The 15,605-nt window shown below is 44.8% G+C and overlaps 1 protein-coding gene across 9 annotated transcripts in view; it reads right to left on the bottom strand.

The window, feature by feature from the left end:
- tjp2b (tight junction protein 2b (zona occludens 2)) overlaps nt 1-15,605 on the bottom strand; it is a 61,268-nt gene that overhangs the window by 28,058 nt on the left and 17,605 nt on the right. For all 9 annotated transcript variants that reach the window (XR_011034990.1, XM_068309939.1, XM_068309938.1 and 6 more), the window contains exons 2-4: nt 3,729-3,782; nt 2,335-2,459; nt 1,958-2,060 (exon numbers count right to left, since the gene is read on the bottom strand). Coding sequence is in view for 8 of the 9 variants with exons in the window: in XM_068309939.1 (XP_068166040.1) it covers nt 1,958-2,060; nt 2,335-2,459; nt 3,729-3,782 (282 nt within the window). In the remaining variant the exon portion in view is untranslated. The remainder of the gene's footprint in view (nt 1-1,957; nt 2,061-2,334; nt 2,460-3,728; nt 3,783-15,605) is intronic.

Here is a 15,605-nt window from a genome sequence, read left to right on the forward strand (position 1 = left end):
AGTAGCTTATTGAAGAGTAGACTAAAAACCTTTCTCTTTGATAAAGTTCCCAAATACGAACCACACAGATTTCAGCCCGAATAGCCAATACAGCGGCTGGATCTAAACTTTAGACAGCAATTCTATCTGGCCTATCTGCCACTCTCTCTGTCTCTCTCTCCCTGTCCTTGTCTCTATCCCCATTGTATGTATTTTCCACCCAACCAGTCAAGGCAGATGACCACCCTCAATAGTCTGGGTCCTGCCCGGAGTTTCTTCCTCAATGAGGGAGTTTTTCCCCACCGCTGTAGCTTACTCTTGCTCTGGGAGGGTCTGTTGGGTTCTTGGGTCCTCTGTCTGTTAAAGCGCTTTGAAATGTCTGCTGATGTGATTAAGTGCTATATAAATAAAACTGAATTAATTTATTGATTGATTGATTGATTGATTGATTGATTGACTGATTGATTGATATTAAGCGAGTAGTAGTGGCGTTGAGGCTCAAGGCTGGTGAAGCACTGAAAGAGTCAGATTTTACAAGTGTCGGAGCAAACCACAGTGGCATAGTTGGCATTAAATTGGCAACCTGAGAAAAAAAGGGGGTGATTTTCTGACCTGATGTTGATGCAGATATTTAAACTCCAGCCTTTGTCTTTCTATATTAATTTAATCTCATTTCAATTGGTAGTTAGGTTGAGAGATTTTTAAGCTTAGATACAACATCTTCTATGTTTGACTTTCATTTGGAGCAACATTTCAGGATGAATGGACTGCAGCTTCGTACTGGGTTTTGAAATTGCTGGTTTACTTCTCTCTGGACAGCAAACGGCAGCAACGTGACCTGTGTGCTCTCATTCGCCCCCAGACAGAGTACTGTCTGCCTCCCCTCGCTGTTTAATCAGCACTTTAATACCATCAGCAAAACTAACACTGTAACACACAAATATTAAATACATCGACCTGACTATGGAAAATTAGAGTGTCTGAAAACATTATATTGGAGATGTGTAGACAGAAACAGGTGAGGCTGCTGCTGCCTGGCTTCAGGTCTCGTCCATGGTTTTAAACAGGAGTGATCTTAGTGGTCATCTTGTGTTTATTGATATAATGGACCTCCTTTAGCTAAGGTGGGTCACACACTGAACATGATATGACAACATCACACCTGTTCTGCCCTGCCGGCACACTATTTTCACACGGATGTCTGCTTTGGTGCCGATACTGACTCTGCAAAAATAGAACTGACACACCGTTATGCCTTCATAAGTTCAAACAGAACATCTGGCAGGAATAAAGGTAAAGGTGCACATCAGACCCACAAGGAAAACACTGTTGGAGCAGCAGGCCCAGGATCCATTCACATTCCCTTATTATGCAGAAAAACAGAAAAAATTTGCACTAAACTTCGTAGAATTAATGTTTCAAATATGACTGCTATGAATCCAAGTTTTTTTCCCTTCTGGTTTAAAAAGCACACTTACACAAACAGATAATCTTTTGACTGGCCTGTTTGGTCCAAAAAAAAAAAAGAGCTTTAAACTAAATGGCTTCTGATGTCGTGAAAGTAAAGCAGCAAATCAGATTCCCTTCACATGGCAGCAGCGAGATTAGTCCACTGTGAGCATAGCAGAGCAACATAGGAGAGCAACTTAGAGAGCTGCAGCAACGTGACAGGCAACCGGCCACAAACATATTTATACGTGAGAGATAGTGCGTGTGTGTGTGTGTGTGTGTGTGTCATAATTGAAAACATAATTGTAGTTTTTTTGTTACATTGTAATTTCTGATTTTGTGCCACATTCTGATTTAAGAAAGTTGCACAGGAAAATGACCCGAGAGTCCAAACAATTCTGATTCATTGCTAAAGAACTCCGACACTGAGACACACAGTTTGAACTTTGCTGACACGGTGACAGTTTGTTTCAACATCAAGAAATGTTGCCTTAACTGTGCTGAGTTTCCCTGTGTGGGTCATACTCACTATTTTGGCCACTTTTCCACATTTACGGAGGGATTGCACAGCAAAGGAATGAGGCACGTTGTCCATGGGGATGGCGTTCACCTGAATGACGCGATCATTCTCACTGGATGGAGCAAAATACATGTATATGAGAAATATGAAAGAAAAAAGCATAATGATCCCACTACACTTGATTATAATGTCAGCTTTGTTAAGAAAGATAAAGGTGAGGATGTTTAATCAATATTTAATCAAGCTGTCAGTCACTGAGCTGCAGTCTCAGTGACTGACAGCTGTAGTCAAGGTGATGCTGTGGAGCTGACACTCCAAGCAGCGACAGCAGCAGCCGATTGAAACAGGCTCTATGCAGGATTTTAGTCACATTTTGACACACTTACAAGAGTAATCCATCAGCTGGTCCACCCTGCAGCACGTCTGACACGATGATCGACGTCTCACCGTTATCCACGTTGGGGTTGTCACGTCCCCCTGACACAGCGATGCCAAAGCCCATCTTAGAGTCCTGCAGACGCAGAAATCAATAACTAAGGTCCGAATGAAAGACATTGAGCCAAGGTGTGAGGTGACGTGCACCTCTGTTGTTGATATGACACAAAGATTTTTTTCTTTGTTTTTGTCTCACCCAGTTTAAGCCAGATGCTCATCATTGTGTATTTCATATATATTAAATCTGATTCAATCCTGTTTTCCTGAGTGCATCTGTTAATGCACCTCAATTCCAAAGAAATTGTGATGTTGTCTAAAACATCTACGAGACTATTGTGATTTGAAAATTCCTCTGGACCTACAGTACATTCGAGTGAAATCAGAACAAACACCAGATATTCAGCTACACATTGATTTTTTTAAAAGTAAAATTTAGATTATTCAGATTATTTATCTAGACATGATAAAAAATTTTTTTTAAATATTTCAGCGTGTCCATCTATTCATTCATCTGACTGAGGCGTGTTTAGGGGAAAAATGTCATCAACTATTGATTTTAAACTGATTGAATAATGATGAAATAAAGTCCGTGGCCAGTATAATATCAGTACAACCATTATTCTTGCTGGTGAGAAGAGTTGAGCTGGTATAAATGTGAACATGGTTAAATATTGAGTTTAACAATCCAGTCAACTAAACTTTACTCAAGTTGCCCTCAGCATACTCAACAACTGCTACCGCTGAGCCCCTGAATTGGAACGCGGGAGCACCGCCATCCAGAGATACGTATTTATTTCTCAGTTGTTTCTAAAGTTAAACATCAAAGTAAAAATAAAAAAGACCTTTTGCAGCTAAAGGAAAAATGTAGAAACTAGTTGTCAGTGACACTGTTTCACAACAGAAGTAAAAGATATGAAGGGTCTAAATAAAGTAGACTTGAAACTTGGTTTCTGTCACTGAAATAGGAGAGTTTTAATTTAAAACAGACACAGGAAGTGTTGAACTCGTGTCAGCATATTACAAAAACGTGCATAACATTGCAAATGGGAGCAGATCAAAACGTTAACTTTGTTTTTCTTTTAATGTGAATTCTCGCACATCACATCTCAAACATCACACCACAGTCAGATATCACATTACTGCACTGAACCAATCAAATACCCCAGGGGTCCTGCTAATTAGCTACATGCTGCTAGCCCTCTCTCACACTCGAGATCTGAATAATATTAAGTCAGTTTGAATCGAAAATAAACTGGTTTGATAAAAGCAGATTTTGACCCCTGGACGCTTGATGTTCACAGATGATGAATGTCTTTTAGTGTTAACAGTTAGTGGATGGACTCACCCGCTGCAGAGTGACTGTGTACTGCTCCCAGACCATCTCCTCCATCCCTGAGCTCTGTAGAAGGCAAGACACAGCAGGGTTAGCAACACTGACACTCATTAAGTTCAGTCGCTGTGAAGAAAATGTTCCTGCAATGTGAGATTCTAGATGATTTTGTTGCTTTGCATTGTGTAGCGCGGTAACCTGACTCAAAGCCTCGAAGGTTTGACACCTTTCAAATCACAGCAACAGGGTTGGATGAAATGATTGAGTTGAAAGGGTTTTAAGTTGAGAGTTAAACAATTTAATACAACTAATGATAAATGCTATCCATCAATCTGCTTTCACCAAAGGTGTTGTATAGGTCACTGTGAGACAGAGGAGATTCCAGCATCATATAAACCACATTTCTGCCTTTTTCCATAAAGCACATCAACAGAACGTTGTTAAAACACAGCAGAGCATCCACAGACTCCTCTAGTTTCACCTCTGGTGTGCCTGATCAAGTGATCCGATAAGCCTAAACCAAAAATCCACATTAACAAATGTGTGTGCAGCAGGAACATGTAAACCAGTGAAGCTGAGGACATGTAGGTGGAGAAGAGGCCAACCCAGATTATCACACACCCCCTCAACAGAGGAAAGTGAGACGTGTGGGTGTGGGAACTGACCTCTGAGAGAGAACACTCAGTATCATGTCAATAACAGCAGCCTGCATGTTGCCCTGTCTGCCTCTCTGCTGAGCTGGTGCATAATTTTAATTGGACAACTATTGGAGCAGACATCTGCCCTCATCCCTTTCCACCTCACTGCTCACACACATACACCCACACACCCACACACACTAAAAGAGATGTGTGTGATGATGACACTGATGAAGGCAGGCAGCTCTGCTCAGCTTCAGCTGCTTCTAATGAGAGCTGTGAATGAGAGACGGTAGAAGACTGAGGGCCGGTGGGGACACGTCATCATTACTACATAGTATACTACAGTGTTTATCACTGGGACTGCTGATCCTTCACTGGAGGCACTATTTGATATCGCTACCTCACACCTGCATATGGTGTGTGTGAACGTCTGCTGCTCTATGTCAACAGAAAACAAAGCTGGGGAGATAATTATGCTGTCATGAGGGTCATGTCTGATATTTAAATAGTAAAAGCTGAAAACACTGACATCACCATTAGTTACCAACATCACCATTAGCTTCTGACATCTCCGTTCACCACTGACATCACCGTCAGCAGCTGACATCACAGTTATCTGCCAACATCGCCACATCGCCATCAGCTACTTTGAATTTTTTTTTTGCCATTTCCCTTTGTGGGACTAACAAAGGAATATTTTATCTAATCTACTGACATGACTGTTAACTGCTGAGATCACTGTTAGCTGATGATATTGCTGCTTACATCTTCATTAGCAAACCAAGCCCATCCATCATAATGTCAGAATGAAATTTATGAAAATAGATTGGAAAAATCTGTTTTTTCCCAATCCAACCCACGTTGTGCCTCCCAAAAAGAGGGACTCAGTGAAGACGAATCAATCAGACCAATTAATTTACTCAGTGTTGATAGGAAGGTCTTCTTTAGTGCTGTGGCACAGATATTGGCCAGCTACCTTAAGAATAAAAGACTACAGTAAATGATTATTTGGTGCTGGAATCCCCAGCTTCTCTGGGTGATTAGAGCAGACCAGCATGATCTATCATCAAATGCAGCCAGCTATGCATGACAGGTAAGATCTGCATGTCATATTGTATCTAGCTAATGTTTTGGGGTCAATACCATTAAGTCTTGAATACTTCATAGTACTTTTCAGTATTAAAGGCTCAATTAAAGCACACTTATTAGATACTCAACTCTGTTTTACCATGACAGAATACACCACTGCATAGCAACAGCTGGAGTTAAGCGGGATGTCAAATCTCTGCACTAGCTTTCACATAGGCAATGGGGATCATTATTAGGGTGTCAAAATGGGTAGTAGGCGGAGAAAGGGTGCAAGAAGGGATATGTCGTAGGGCCATCTTGGACAACATGACAACCACAACTTACGTCAACTGCTCCATTCACTAACAGATTGCTGGATAAAGTTAAATAGTAAACTACTTTGTGCTAGAGGGAAGGTGAAGTCAATATGTCTAAGAGTTTTTCAGTTGTTAAAAGGGAAGGCAGTAGATTAGAGATTTGGTATAGCTACTGAGGTGGTGCACACAATGTAGGAGAAACAGGTAAAGAGTATGAGAAGATGGTACCGAATGATTCAAGCCTTGATAAGGTACATTTTGGTGTCAACTTTAAGTATAGGCAAATTAGGGTTGCGTGTAAACAGTAGGTTGTGTATACGGTTTGGGTTATTACCTCGACTGATGTGGCCAATGTCTGTTTTTGCGGTTCCTATTTCACAGGTATAAAAGATTATAATAGTCAACTCAATAATGATCTACTCCTTCATTAGAAAGTAGCTTGGAGTCCCACATTGCCTATAGACAGTGCCTTTGTATGGGAAAGGTATTTTGGAGTTGCCAAGATCAAATCCGACAGAAAGTGTGCTAAGGACCCAGTGGTGAGGAGGGTAGCACCTGTAGTTAAAGCAGGGAGGCTTGGGCACCGGGAAACCCATGTGGAGTAAGATGTCCGTGTAGGTTCTCAGTTATCCAGGTCATGGTTATCCAAAGCTTTTGAAATCAATCCACTGGACTTCAAGAAAGTTTCTGGGGCGCTGCTAGTTAAGGAAATGGAATTTGGCTTGGTTTGGTTTAGTTGGCTCGTGTGCTGCAGTTAGGTCATGGTTTATTCCACAGCAACAAGGACAATCATGTATAGGTTAATCTTATCAAATATTGCTCTTACTCTTAAATTACTCTTAATTCTGCATTTTACCTGGGGTGTTGCTAGTTAAAGGAACAGTGTTTGGTTTGTTGTGGTTAGGTCATAGTTCATCCCACATCAACAGGGACAATCATGCTTACAATAATGAATGAATGAATGAATGAGCCTTCCTCAGCTATCATGAACCTTAACAAAGCATCAATAAAAAAGGTGTCCACGTGATAACTTCAATAACATGCTGCATACTGCTGTTGGATGGACTGCTTCTTTTGTGTCTGACCATCAACTGGTAGCTTGTTAGCTAGCTAGCCAGTTTTCTTGTTAGTTTAATTTGGGCGAGGACTTCTGAATGTGTTTTACCATGGATTATGGTAAAAGGGATTGCAACATCTGATCCTGAGTATTAGTAAATGCTTAGAGGAGAACTCTCTCTTCTGTGCATTGTTCAAAGTACTAAAGCAGAAGTACTGAACATCTCAAATCCAGTAAATCACAGGAAAGCACCAATGCTGCAGCGCTAAGATGGATCCAATATCAAAGGGTTTAGGAATGTAACACAGAATGAAAATCTCACATTAAACTAAAAATTATTTCATATCCAGATAACAAGACATGCCATAACAAGACGGCCATTTTATACCTGCTTAAACATATAATACACCACATGTCATATTCAGTTAAGGAAATGTACCATGATAAGTTTATTATAATATAGTCACTGAAACACTATTTCTAATTTTAATATGCAGTACTGCACGAAAACAGAAAACATTGGAAAAGTAGTTCTTCAAGGATGAGAGAGAGAGGATGCTAGGTGAATGTAGAGAAACTGTGGCAGCAGTAAGTAAAGGTAACAAACACCACAAACGTGTGCTTTACAAATGAGAAGAACAATTGTGCTTTAAATGATGACCTGCATCATTCTGGGCAACCAATCAGGGTGAGGCTTATGTAGCTGATGACAGGATATCAAAAAAAAATGTTAGCAAGATTGCAATGTCAAAACAAATCTAACAAAATTGAATGCATACAAAGTAAAAATAAAAAAAACCAAACCTGTGCCCCGTGTTTAGTTCTTACAATGGACTATGTCAGCAATGCACACGCACGCATGCACGCACGCGTGACATTTATAAAACCATTCCTTTCCTTCTCGTGCAGAAACAAAACCAACAGCGCTCATCTCCCACTCCCTACTGTCTAACCAGAGTTAAATGCCACCAACTTATATAAGCATCACTGAACCTTGCTGTGTTACAACCCCCTTAGCTTCACAGCCTCTGTCTACAAAAAACACACACAGTACATCATAGTGGCATGCCAACTCAATGCCAGGCAGTACTGGCATCCAGGAGGAAGCAATGAACACTCCTCAATGGTTCAACATTCAACAGATCATCTGCACAAAGAATCACAGTTACATGTTAATACACAGCAAGGCTTTGGGACCTTTTGAACTGTCTGCTTTTGGATTAATACCAACAAATGTACAGAAACTAGAGCGAGAGAAACCAAAGGGAGACATTTACCTCTTTAGGGAAAAAAGTCAATCATTATATTCATCAATCATTATATTCATCAATCTCACACACACACACACACACACACACACACACACACACACACACACACACACACACACACACACACACACACGCACACACACACACTAAGTTGTACAGTTGATTCACCATCAAAATTCTATATAATAAATAACTAATATCTGCATCATCAATATGATAGGTGTGTAACAATATTCCACCTACAGGGCAGACACCTGATCACGCTTCACTCAAACAGTCTGAACCACAAACACAAAAATCAGCTGACCAGTGAGGGGAATCAGTTTCAACACTGCTTCCTCTGTGAAGAGAAGTCACAGAGAACGTGTCCACAGATCCACAGAAAGTGTATCCTGGGATGTAAAATATATCAGCCACAAAAATTGAAAATTCACCACGCTGGAAACCGGCAAGTCTAACTGTGAATACGTTTAATTCAGGATGAGACTAGAGGATACTTCACTCCATATTAGCCCTCTGCTACCCACCCATCCATCCATCCATCCATGCATCCATCCATCCATGTCCCACCAGTCTGAGCAGACATGAGTTTCCTGCAGGTGCATAGAGGACCACCAGGCTGCCTTTCAGCTCTTCAGTGTCCAGACCCCTGATCTGGATCCTGCCACCCCCACTGCTTCCTCCCTTTTCCCCGCAGCCATCTGATGCCCCAAACTTGGCCGTCTCAGTCTGCCAACAGCGATGCCAGCTGGGGTAGCCGGCACAGCAGCCCGTCGGCAGCCTCTCCAGACTCATGGCTGCAGAGGAGCTTCCTCAGTGCTCCAGCGGGCGCAGAATCCACAGTCCTCCTGCCCCGTCAAACCCAAAGCCCTGACTGGCGAAATCCTGCTCCAGCATGGTCTGGCTCAGTTTGGGCAGTTTACACGGCATCGTAAACCAAAGCAGGCTTCCCACAGGAGCAAGCGCTTAACCTCTCTGCCTCGGTGTCCTACCTCCAATCTGGATAAGCCTGTGCAGCGGCGGATTAGCCTAGCCCCGGGAGGGGAGGAGAGACTAAAAATAACAGCAGACTCACAGCGCCTCCTCCACCTCCTCCTGCTCCCGTCCCACGGAGAGTCCTTAGTGCTCGCACCGTGTTCCTCCACTTCCTGCGCAGGCCGGATGACATGGCCAGGTAGGAGCGGAATCCACAGGTTCAAAGGGAGACAGGCGCAAGAACTGCCCAACGAAGCTCTCTTCCAGTCCTCCCTCCTCCCTCAGTCTGTCACTCCAAACACATTCCTGCTGCCTTTCCCTGCCTGGCTCACTCTCTGCTCACTCACTTACTCTCTCTCGCACACGCACACGCACACACACACACACACACACACACACACACACACACACACACACACACACACAATTTCTACAAACAATTATATTACACTATATTAATATTTGGCCTATTGTCTAGCTTTCTTTGTTTGATTTAAATGGAATGGAATATCTACTTTGGATTATTACCTGCACCAAACAAAAAGGTGACTGGTTGGATTTGTTGGTTTGTTTGTCTGTTAACAGGATTACACATCAACTAAACAATAGATCTGAAAGAAAAGATGGACCCTAACATATCCTAGAGGTGAGTAAACGTTGGGGATGATCCAGAATTTTGTAACCATGTATATCAACGATTAGGCTAAACCTCCAAACTCTTCCAAATGCTAAGGTCTCAGCAGAAGTTGGTGCTCTGAATGCTCTTGCTGGTCATTTTGATTTATATTACAGGGAATAAGTCTAGTGGGATGGACGAGAGATTGGACCGATGGGTAATGAGCAACACGGCTCACTCAACAGTCAGAGGAAGACAGGAACCAGAGAGTTCTGCAATGTTATCGTTCAACCCAGTGAAACCACCCAACTCCATTCAAGAGTTGGGGGGACTCCTGAATGGAGTCGTCTACCAGCTCAATCCAAATGGATCCACCATGCTCTCTGTGGGAAAGTCACATGTCTGATCCACTCAAACAGGAGTTCATGGGTTTATCATGGTTTTTATGTACCACCTGAATTTGTGCACCAGCAGATTTCTGGGTGGTCTGAACCAACAGTGTAATGCCCTCTGCTGCTGGGCTGTTTAGGAAAATTACAGTAACAATTCAAATTGATGTTGGTGGATTTGGTTGATGGCAACATTGTTGATCCACCAAACTACAACTACAGTAATCCCTCATTACTCATGGTTAATGTGTTCCAGGACCACCCCCGAAAAACAAAAATCTGCTATGTAGTGACCGTTTTTTATTATTTACGTACAATTTAAACGTTTATGAACCCTCCCCATACTGATATTACACCATCTTATATTTGCATTGTCTTTTCCCACACTCTTATAGACTGTTTCAAACACTTTTGTAAGCAGGCAGGAGGAACCGTGAGTCTCGGAAAGCAGTGCACACACGGATGCTGTCAGCCAAAAGCATGCGCGTACGGTATCATGTGACTACATCTCATGGGAGACATTTGCGCCTCTCCTCTCGCCCTCTCCCTTGTCGTTGTTAATATGAAACTTACATCTCGTCGAGGACTATAAAATATATATACATACATATACTGTATATACATACAGACACATACATACAAAGGTATTGTATACTGCATATACATATACAGTACGTAAAATTTTAAAAATCAGCGATGTAGTGAAGCCACGCATCTTGAGGCGCGAATAAGCCAGGGAATACTGTACTATGTGGTTTCTCCATTCCAAAGTGAAAGAGGGCAAAGGATCTTTGCAATAGACACTGTCAGCATTTTAAATGAATGAACAGATGACCCCCTCCTTGAGTTGTCACCTTATCGTGGTGGAGGGGTTTGTGTGTCCCAATGATCGTAGGAGCTAAGTTGTCTGGGGCTTTGTGCCCCTGGCAGGGTCACCCATGACACAGGTCCTAGGTGGGGGACCAGACGAAGGACGACTCACAGACCTCTCATGATGAATAAAAACAATGGACCACGTTTTCCCTTGCCCAGACGCGGGCTCCCGGGGCCCCTCTCTGGAGCCAGGCCTGGAGGTGGGGCTCGGAGGCGAACACCTGGTGGCCGGGCCTGCACCTATGGGGCCCGGTCGGGCGCAGCCCGAAAGGACAACGTGGGTCCCCCTTCCCATGGGCTCACCACCTGTGGGAGGGGCTATAGGGGTCGGGTACATTGTGAGCTGGGCGGTGGCCGAAGGCGGGGATCTTGGCGATCAGATCCCCGGCTACAGAAGCTGGCTCTTGGGACGTGGAATGTCACCTCTCTGGCAGGGAAGGAGCCCGAGCTGGTGTGTGAGGTCGAGAAGTTCCGACTAGATACAGTCGGGGCTCACCTCCACACACAGCTTGGGCTCTGGTACCATCTCGAGAGGGGTTGGGCTCTCTTCCACTCTGGAGTTGCCCATGGTGAGAGACGCCGAGCAGGTGTGGGTATACTTATAGCCCCCCGGCTTGGCGCCTGTACATTGGGGTTCACCTCGGTGGACGAGAGGGTAGCCTCCCTCCGCCTTCGGGTGGGGGGATGGGTCCTGACTGTTTTTGCTAATGCACCAAACAGCAGTTCAGAGTACCCACCCTTTTTGGAGTCCTTGGAGGGGAAGCTGGAGAGCGCTCCCACTGGGGACTCCATCATTCTGCTGGGGGACAAAGCTCACGTGGGCAATGACAGTGAGACCTGGAAGGGCGTGATTAGGAGGAACGGCCCCCCCGATCAGAACCTGAGTGGTGTTCAGTTATTGGACTTCTGTGCTTGTCACGGATTGTCCATAAAAAACACCATGTTCAGACATAAGGGTGTCCATATGTGCACTTGGCACCATGACACCCTAGGCCACAGTTCGATGATCGACTTTGTGGTCGTGTCATCAGACTTGCGGCCGCATATCTTGGACACTCGGGTGAAGAGAGGGGCAGAGCTGTCAACCAATTACCACCTGGTGGAGTGTTAGCTCCGATGGTAGGGGAAGATGCCAGTCCGACCTGGCAGGCCCAAACGTATTGTGAGGGTCTGCTAGGAACGCCTGGCGGAATCCGCTGTCAGAAGGAGTTTCAACTTCCACCTCCAGCAGAACTTCACCCACGTCCAGGGGGAGGCGGGGGACATCGAGTCTGAGCGGACCATGTTCCGCACCTCCATTGTCGAGGCGGCCGACCGCAGCTGTGGCCGTAAGGTGGCCGGTGCCTGTCGTGGCGGCAACCCCAGAACCCGCTGGTGGACATCAGCAGTAAGGAATGCAGTCAAGCTGAAGAAGGAGTCCTATCGGGCCTTTTTGGCCTGTGGGACTCCTGAGGCAGCTCATGGGTACCGGCTGGCCAAGCAGAATGCAGCTTTGGTGGTTGCTGAGGCAAAAACTCGGGCGTGGGAGGAGTTCGGTGAAGCCTTGGAGGAAGATTTCCAGATGGCTTCGAGGAAATTCTGGTCCACCATCAGACCTCTCAGGAGGGGGAAGCAGTGCAGCATAAACACTGTGTATAGTGGTGATGGGGCGCTGCTGACCTCAACTCGGGACGTTGTGACTCGGTGGGGAGAATACTTCGAAGACTTCCTCAATTCCGGTGACACGCCTTCCCATGAGAAAGCAGAGTCTGGGTTCTCTGAGACGGGCTTCCCTATCTCTGGGGTTGAGGTCACCGAGGTTGTTAAAAAGCTCCGAGGTTGTTAAAAACATCCGCCCGGAGTTCCTAAAGGCTCTGGATGTTGTGGGGCTGTCCTGGTTGACACGCCTCTGCAACATCGCGTGGACGTCGGGGACAGTGCCTCTGGATTGGCAGACTGGGATGGTGGTCCCCCTTTTTAAGAAGGGGGACCAGAGGGTGTGTTCCAACTACATGGGGATCACACTCCTCAGCCTCCCTGGCAAGGTCTATGCAGGGGTTCTGGAAAAGAGGGTCCGTCGGGAAGTCGAATCTCGGATTCAGGAGGAGCAGTTTGGTTTTCGTCCTGGTCGTGAAACAGTGGACCAGCTCTACAACCTCCGCAGAGTCCATGAGGGGGCATGGGAGTTCACCCAACCAATCTACATGCGTTTTGTGGACTTGGAGAAGGCGTTCGACCGTGTTCCTCGGGGGGTTCTGTGGGAGGTGCTTCGGGAGTATGGGGTACCAGACCCCTTGATAAGGGCTGTTCGGTCCCTGTACGACCGACGTCAGAGTTTTGTCCGCATTGCCGGCAGTAAGTCGGATTTGTTTCCAGTGAGGGTTGGACTCCGCCAAGGCTGCCCTTTGTCACTGATTCTGTTCATAACTTTTATGGACGGAATTTCTAGGCGCAGCCAAGGCATTGAAGGTGTCCGGTTTGGTGGCCTCAGTATTGCGTCTCTGCTTTTTGCAGATGATGTGGTGCTGTTGACTTCATCAAGCTGTGATCTTCAACTCTCACTGGAGCGGTTCACAGCCGAGTGTGAAGCGGTTGGGATGAGAATCAGCACCTCTAAATGTGAGACCATGGTCCTCAGTCGGAAAAAGGTGGAGTGCCCTCTCCGGGTTGGGGATGAGATCCTGCCCCAAGTGGAGGATTTCAAGTATGTCGGGGTCTCGTTCACGAGTGAGGGTACGATGGAACGGGAGATCGACAGGTCGATCGGTTCAGCGTCTGTAGTGATGTGGACTCTGTATTGGTTCGTCGTGGTGAAGAAGGAGCTGAGCCGAAAGGCAAAGCTCTCGATTTACCGGTCCATCTACGTTCCTGCCCTCACCTATGGTCACGAGCTGTGGGTCGTGACCAAAAGAACGAGATCCCGGATACAAGCGACCGAAATGAGTTTCCTCCACAGGCTGTCCAGGCTCTCCCTTAGAGATAGGGTGAGAAGTTCAGTCATCCGGGAGGGACTCACAGTCGAGCCGTTGTTCCTCCTCATCGAGAGAAGCCAGATGAGGTGGCTCGGGCATCTGGTTAGGATGCCTCCTGGACGCCTCCCTGGTGAGGTGTTCCGGGCAAGTCCTACCAGGAGGAGGCCCCGGGGATGACCCAGGACACGCTGGAGAGACTATGTCTCCTGGCTGGCCTGGCAACGCCTTGGAATTCTCCCAGAGGAGTTGGATGAAGTGGCTAGGGAGAGGGAACTCTGGGCTTCCCTGCTTAAGCTGCTGCCCGACCCCGGATAAGCGGAAGTGGATAGATGGATGGATGGATGGATGAACAGATGAGTAAGTGAGTCATTCAAAAGAGTACAAACAATAACATGAAATGCAAAATTTGTAATATGTTTCTATTCTAAAGAAACATGTTTCTATATTATAGAAACTATACTATAGTTTTCATACTATAGAAATATGTTTCTACAGTAGAGAAAAATATTTTACAGTGTAGATTTTATACTGTACTGTACACATTCATGTACTGTATTTACATACCCTAAAATTCTGACATCAAACCCCACGGCAGTTACATGGATATAACCCCTATTCCATGAGTGTATGCAAAGCTCTCAATCTGTTTACACTATTGATTTGCCCATCGATATGACGCTTCAACACCCTGAAAGCAATACCGCTGTAACCATTGTGCTAATGTAATACAGACAAAGACATTTATAGATTTTTCACATCCCAGAAAGAATTCTCCATCAATCACTGTAAACTGTAAAACCACTTATATGAGCTATAAGCCAGAATCTTCTAGTTGTGAAGTGTGTTCACTGGAACAACAAGAAGACATTAACAAGACCGGTTAGCAGAAGAAGATTATGCCAGTCATGCAGGGAATGTCAAGAATCCCATGGTAAGACATTATGGGGACCTCCATAACAGTAACAAATCTACATTACAAGCCTTTGGCGTCAAACACATCCCATAATCTATACAGACCTGTGACACATCAGAAACCTAGCCAACGTGAAGTCCAGTTTTTGAAGGTCTTATCTTGTCGAGGATAATATCATCTACTGGAGGTTAACTATGTCTCCGCCCTCTTCAGACTATAGTTCCATGTCCAGGTGGAGGATTCTCATTGGTCATCACCAACAGAAAAGCGTTTGTTTGCATGAGATCTGTGTGACTCTCTGATGAAAGCTTAATGTTGGAACATGTTTGCATTTGAAGGTGCAGCAAGACCATGTCATGACAATGAAGCTAATTTGTTTGTTTTAAAGAGTGTGCCCCAGAGGTTACTGATGATTTTCAGGCCATTTGCTCTCCGTCAGCACGTGTGGTAAGAACTCAACTTTGTTGAAGTCTGAAACAAGCATTTGAAAAAAAAAACAAAAAAAAAACAGCAAAGGTAAGTGAGTTTTTGTTCAAGGGGAGTGCAGTTCAGTCTCTTTTCTTTGCCTGCTGGTTGAGTGAGTTCTGGTCATAGCCCGATGCACTAGTTTACTGGACATATACCACTTGTGTGGCCTTGTTAAGTGATATACAGTAGTTAGTTGTAGTTAGTTGTATTTGTCGGAATTGTGTTTTGTTTCAGTGAAAATAGCTAATGCAGGGATGCTAATGTTGTTGAATCCAGAAGAATCATCTTGTCTATTTACTCTGGATTTGATATTTTTACTCAAACTGAATCAGAAGTAAAAAATGGAGACAGGT

The sequence above is a fragment of the Antennarius striatus genome, chromosome 3 (assembly GCF_040054535.1).
Source record: "Antennarius striatus isolate MH-2024 chromosome 3, ASM4005453v1, whole genome shotgun sequence".
Lineage (NCBI taxonomy): Eukaryota > Metazoa > Chordata > Actinopteri > Lophiiformes > Antennariidae > Antennarius > Antennarius striatus.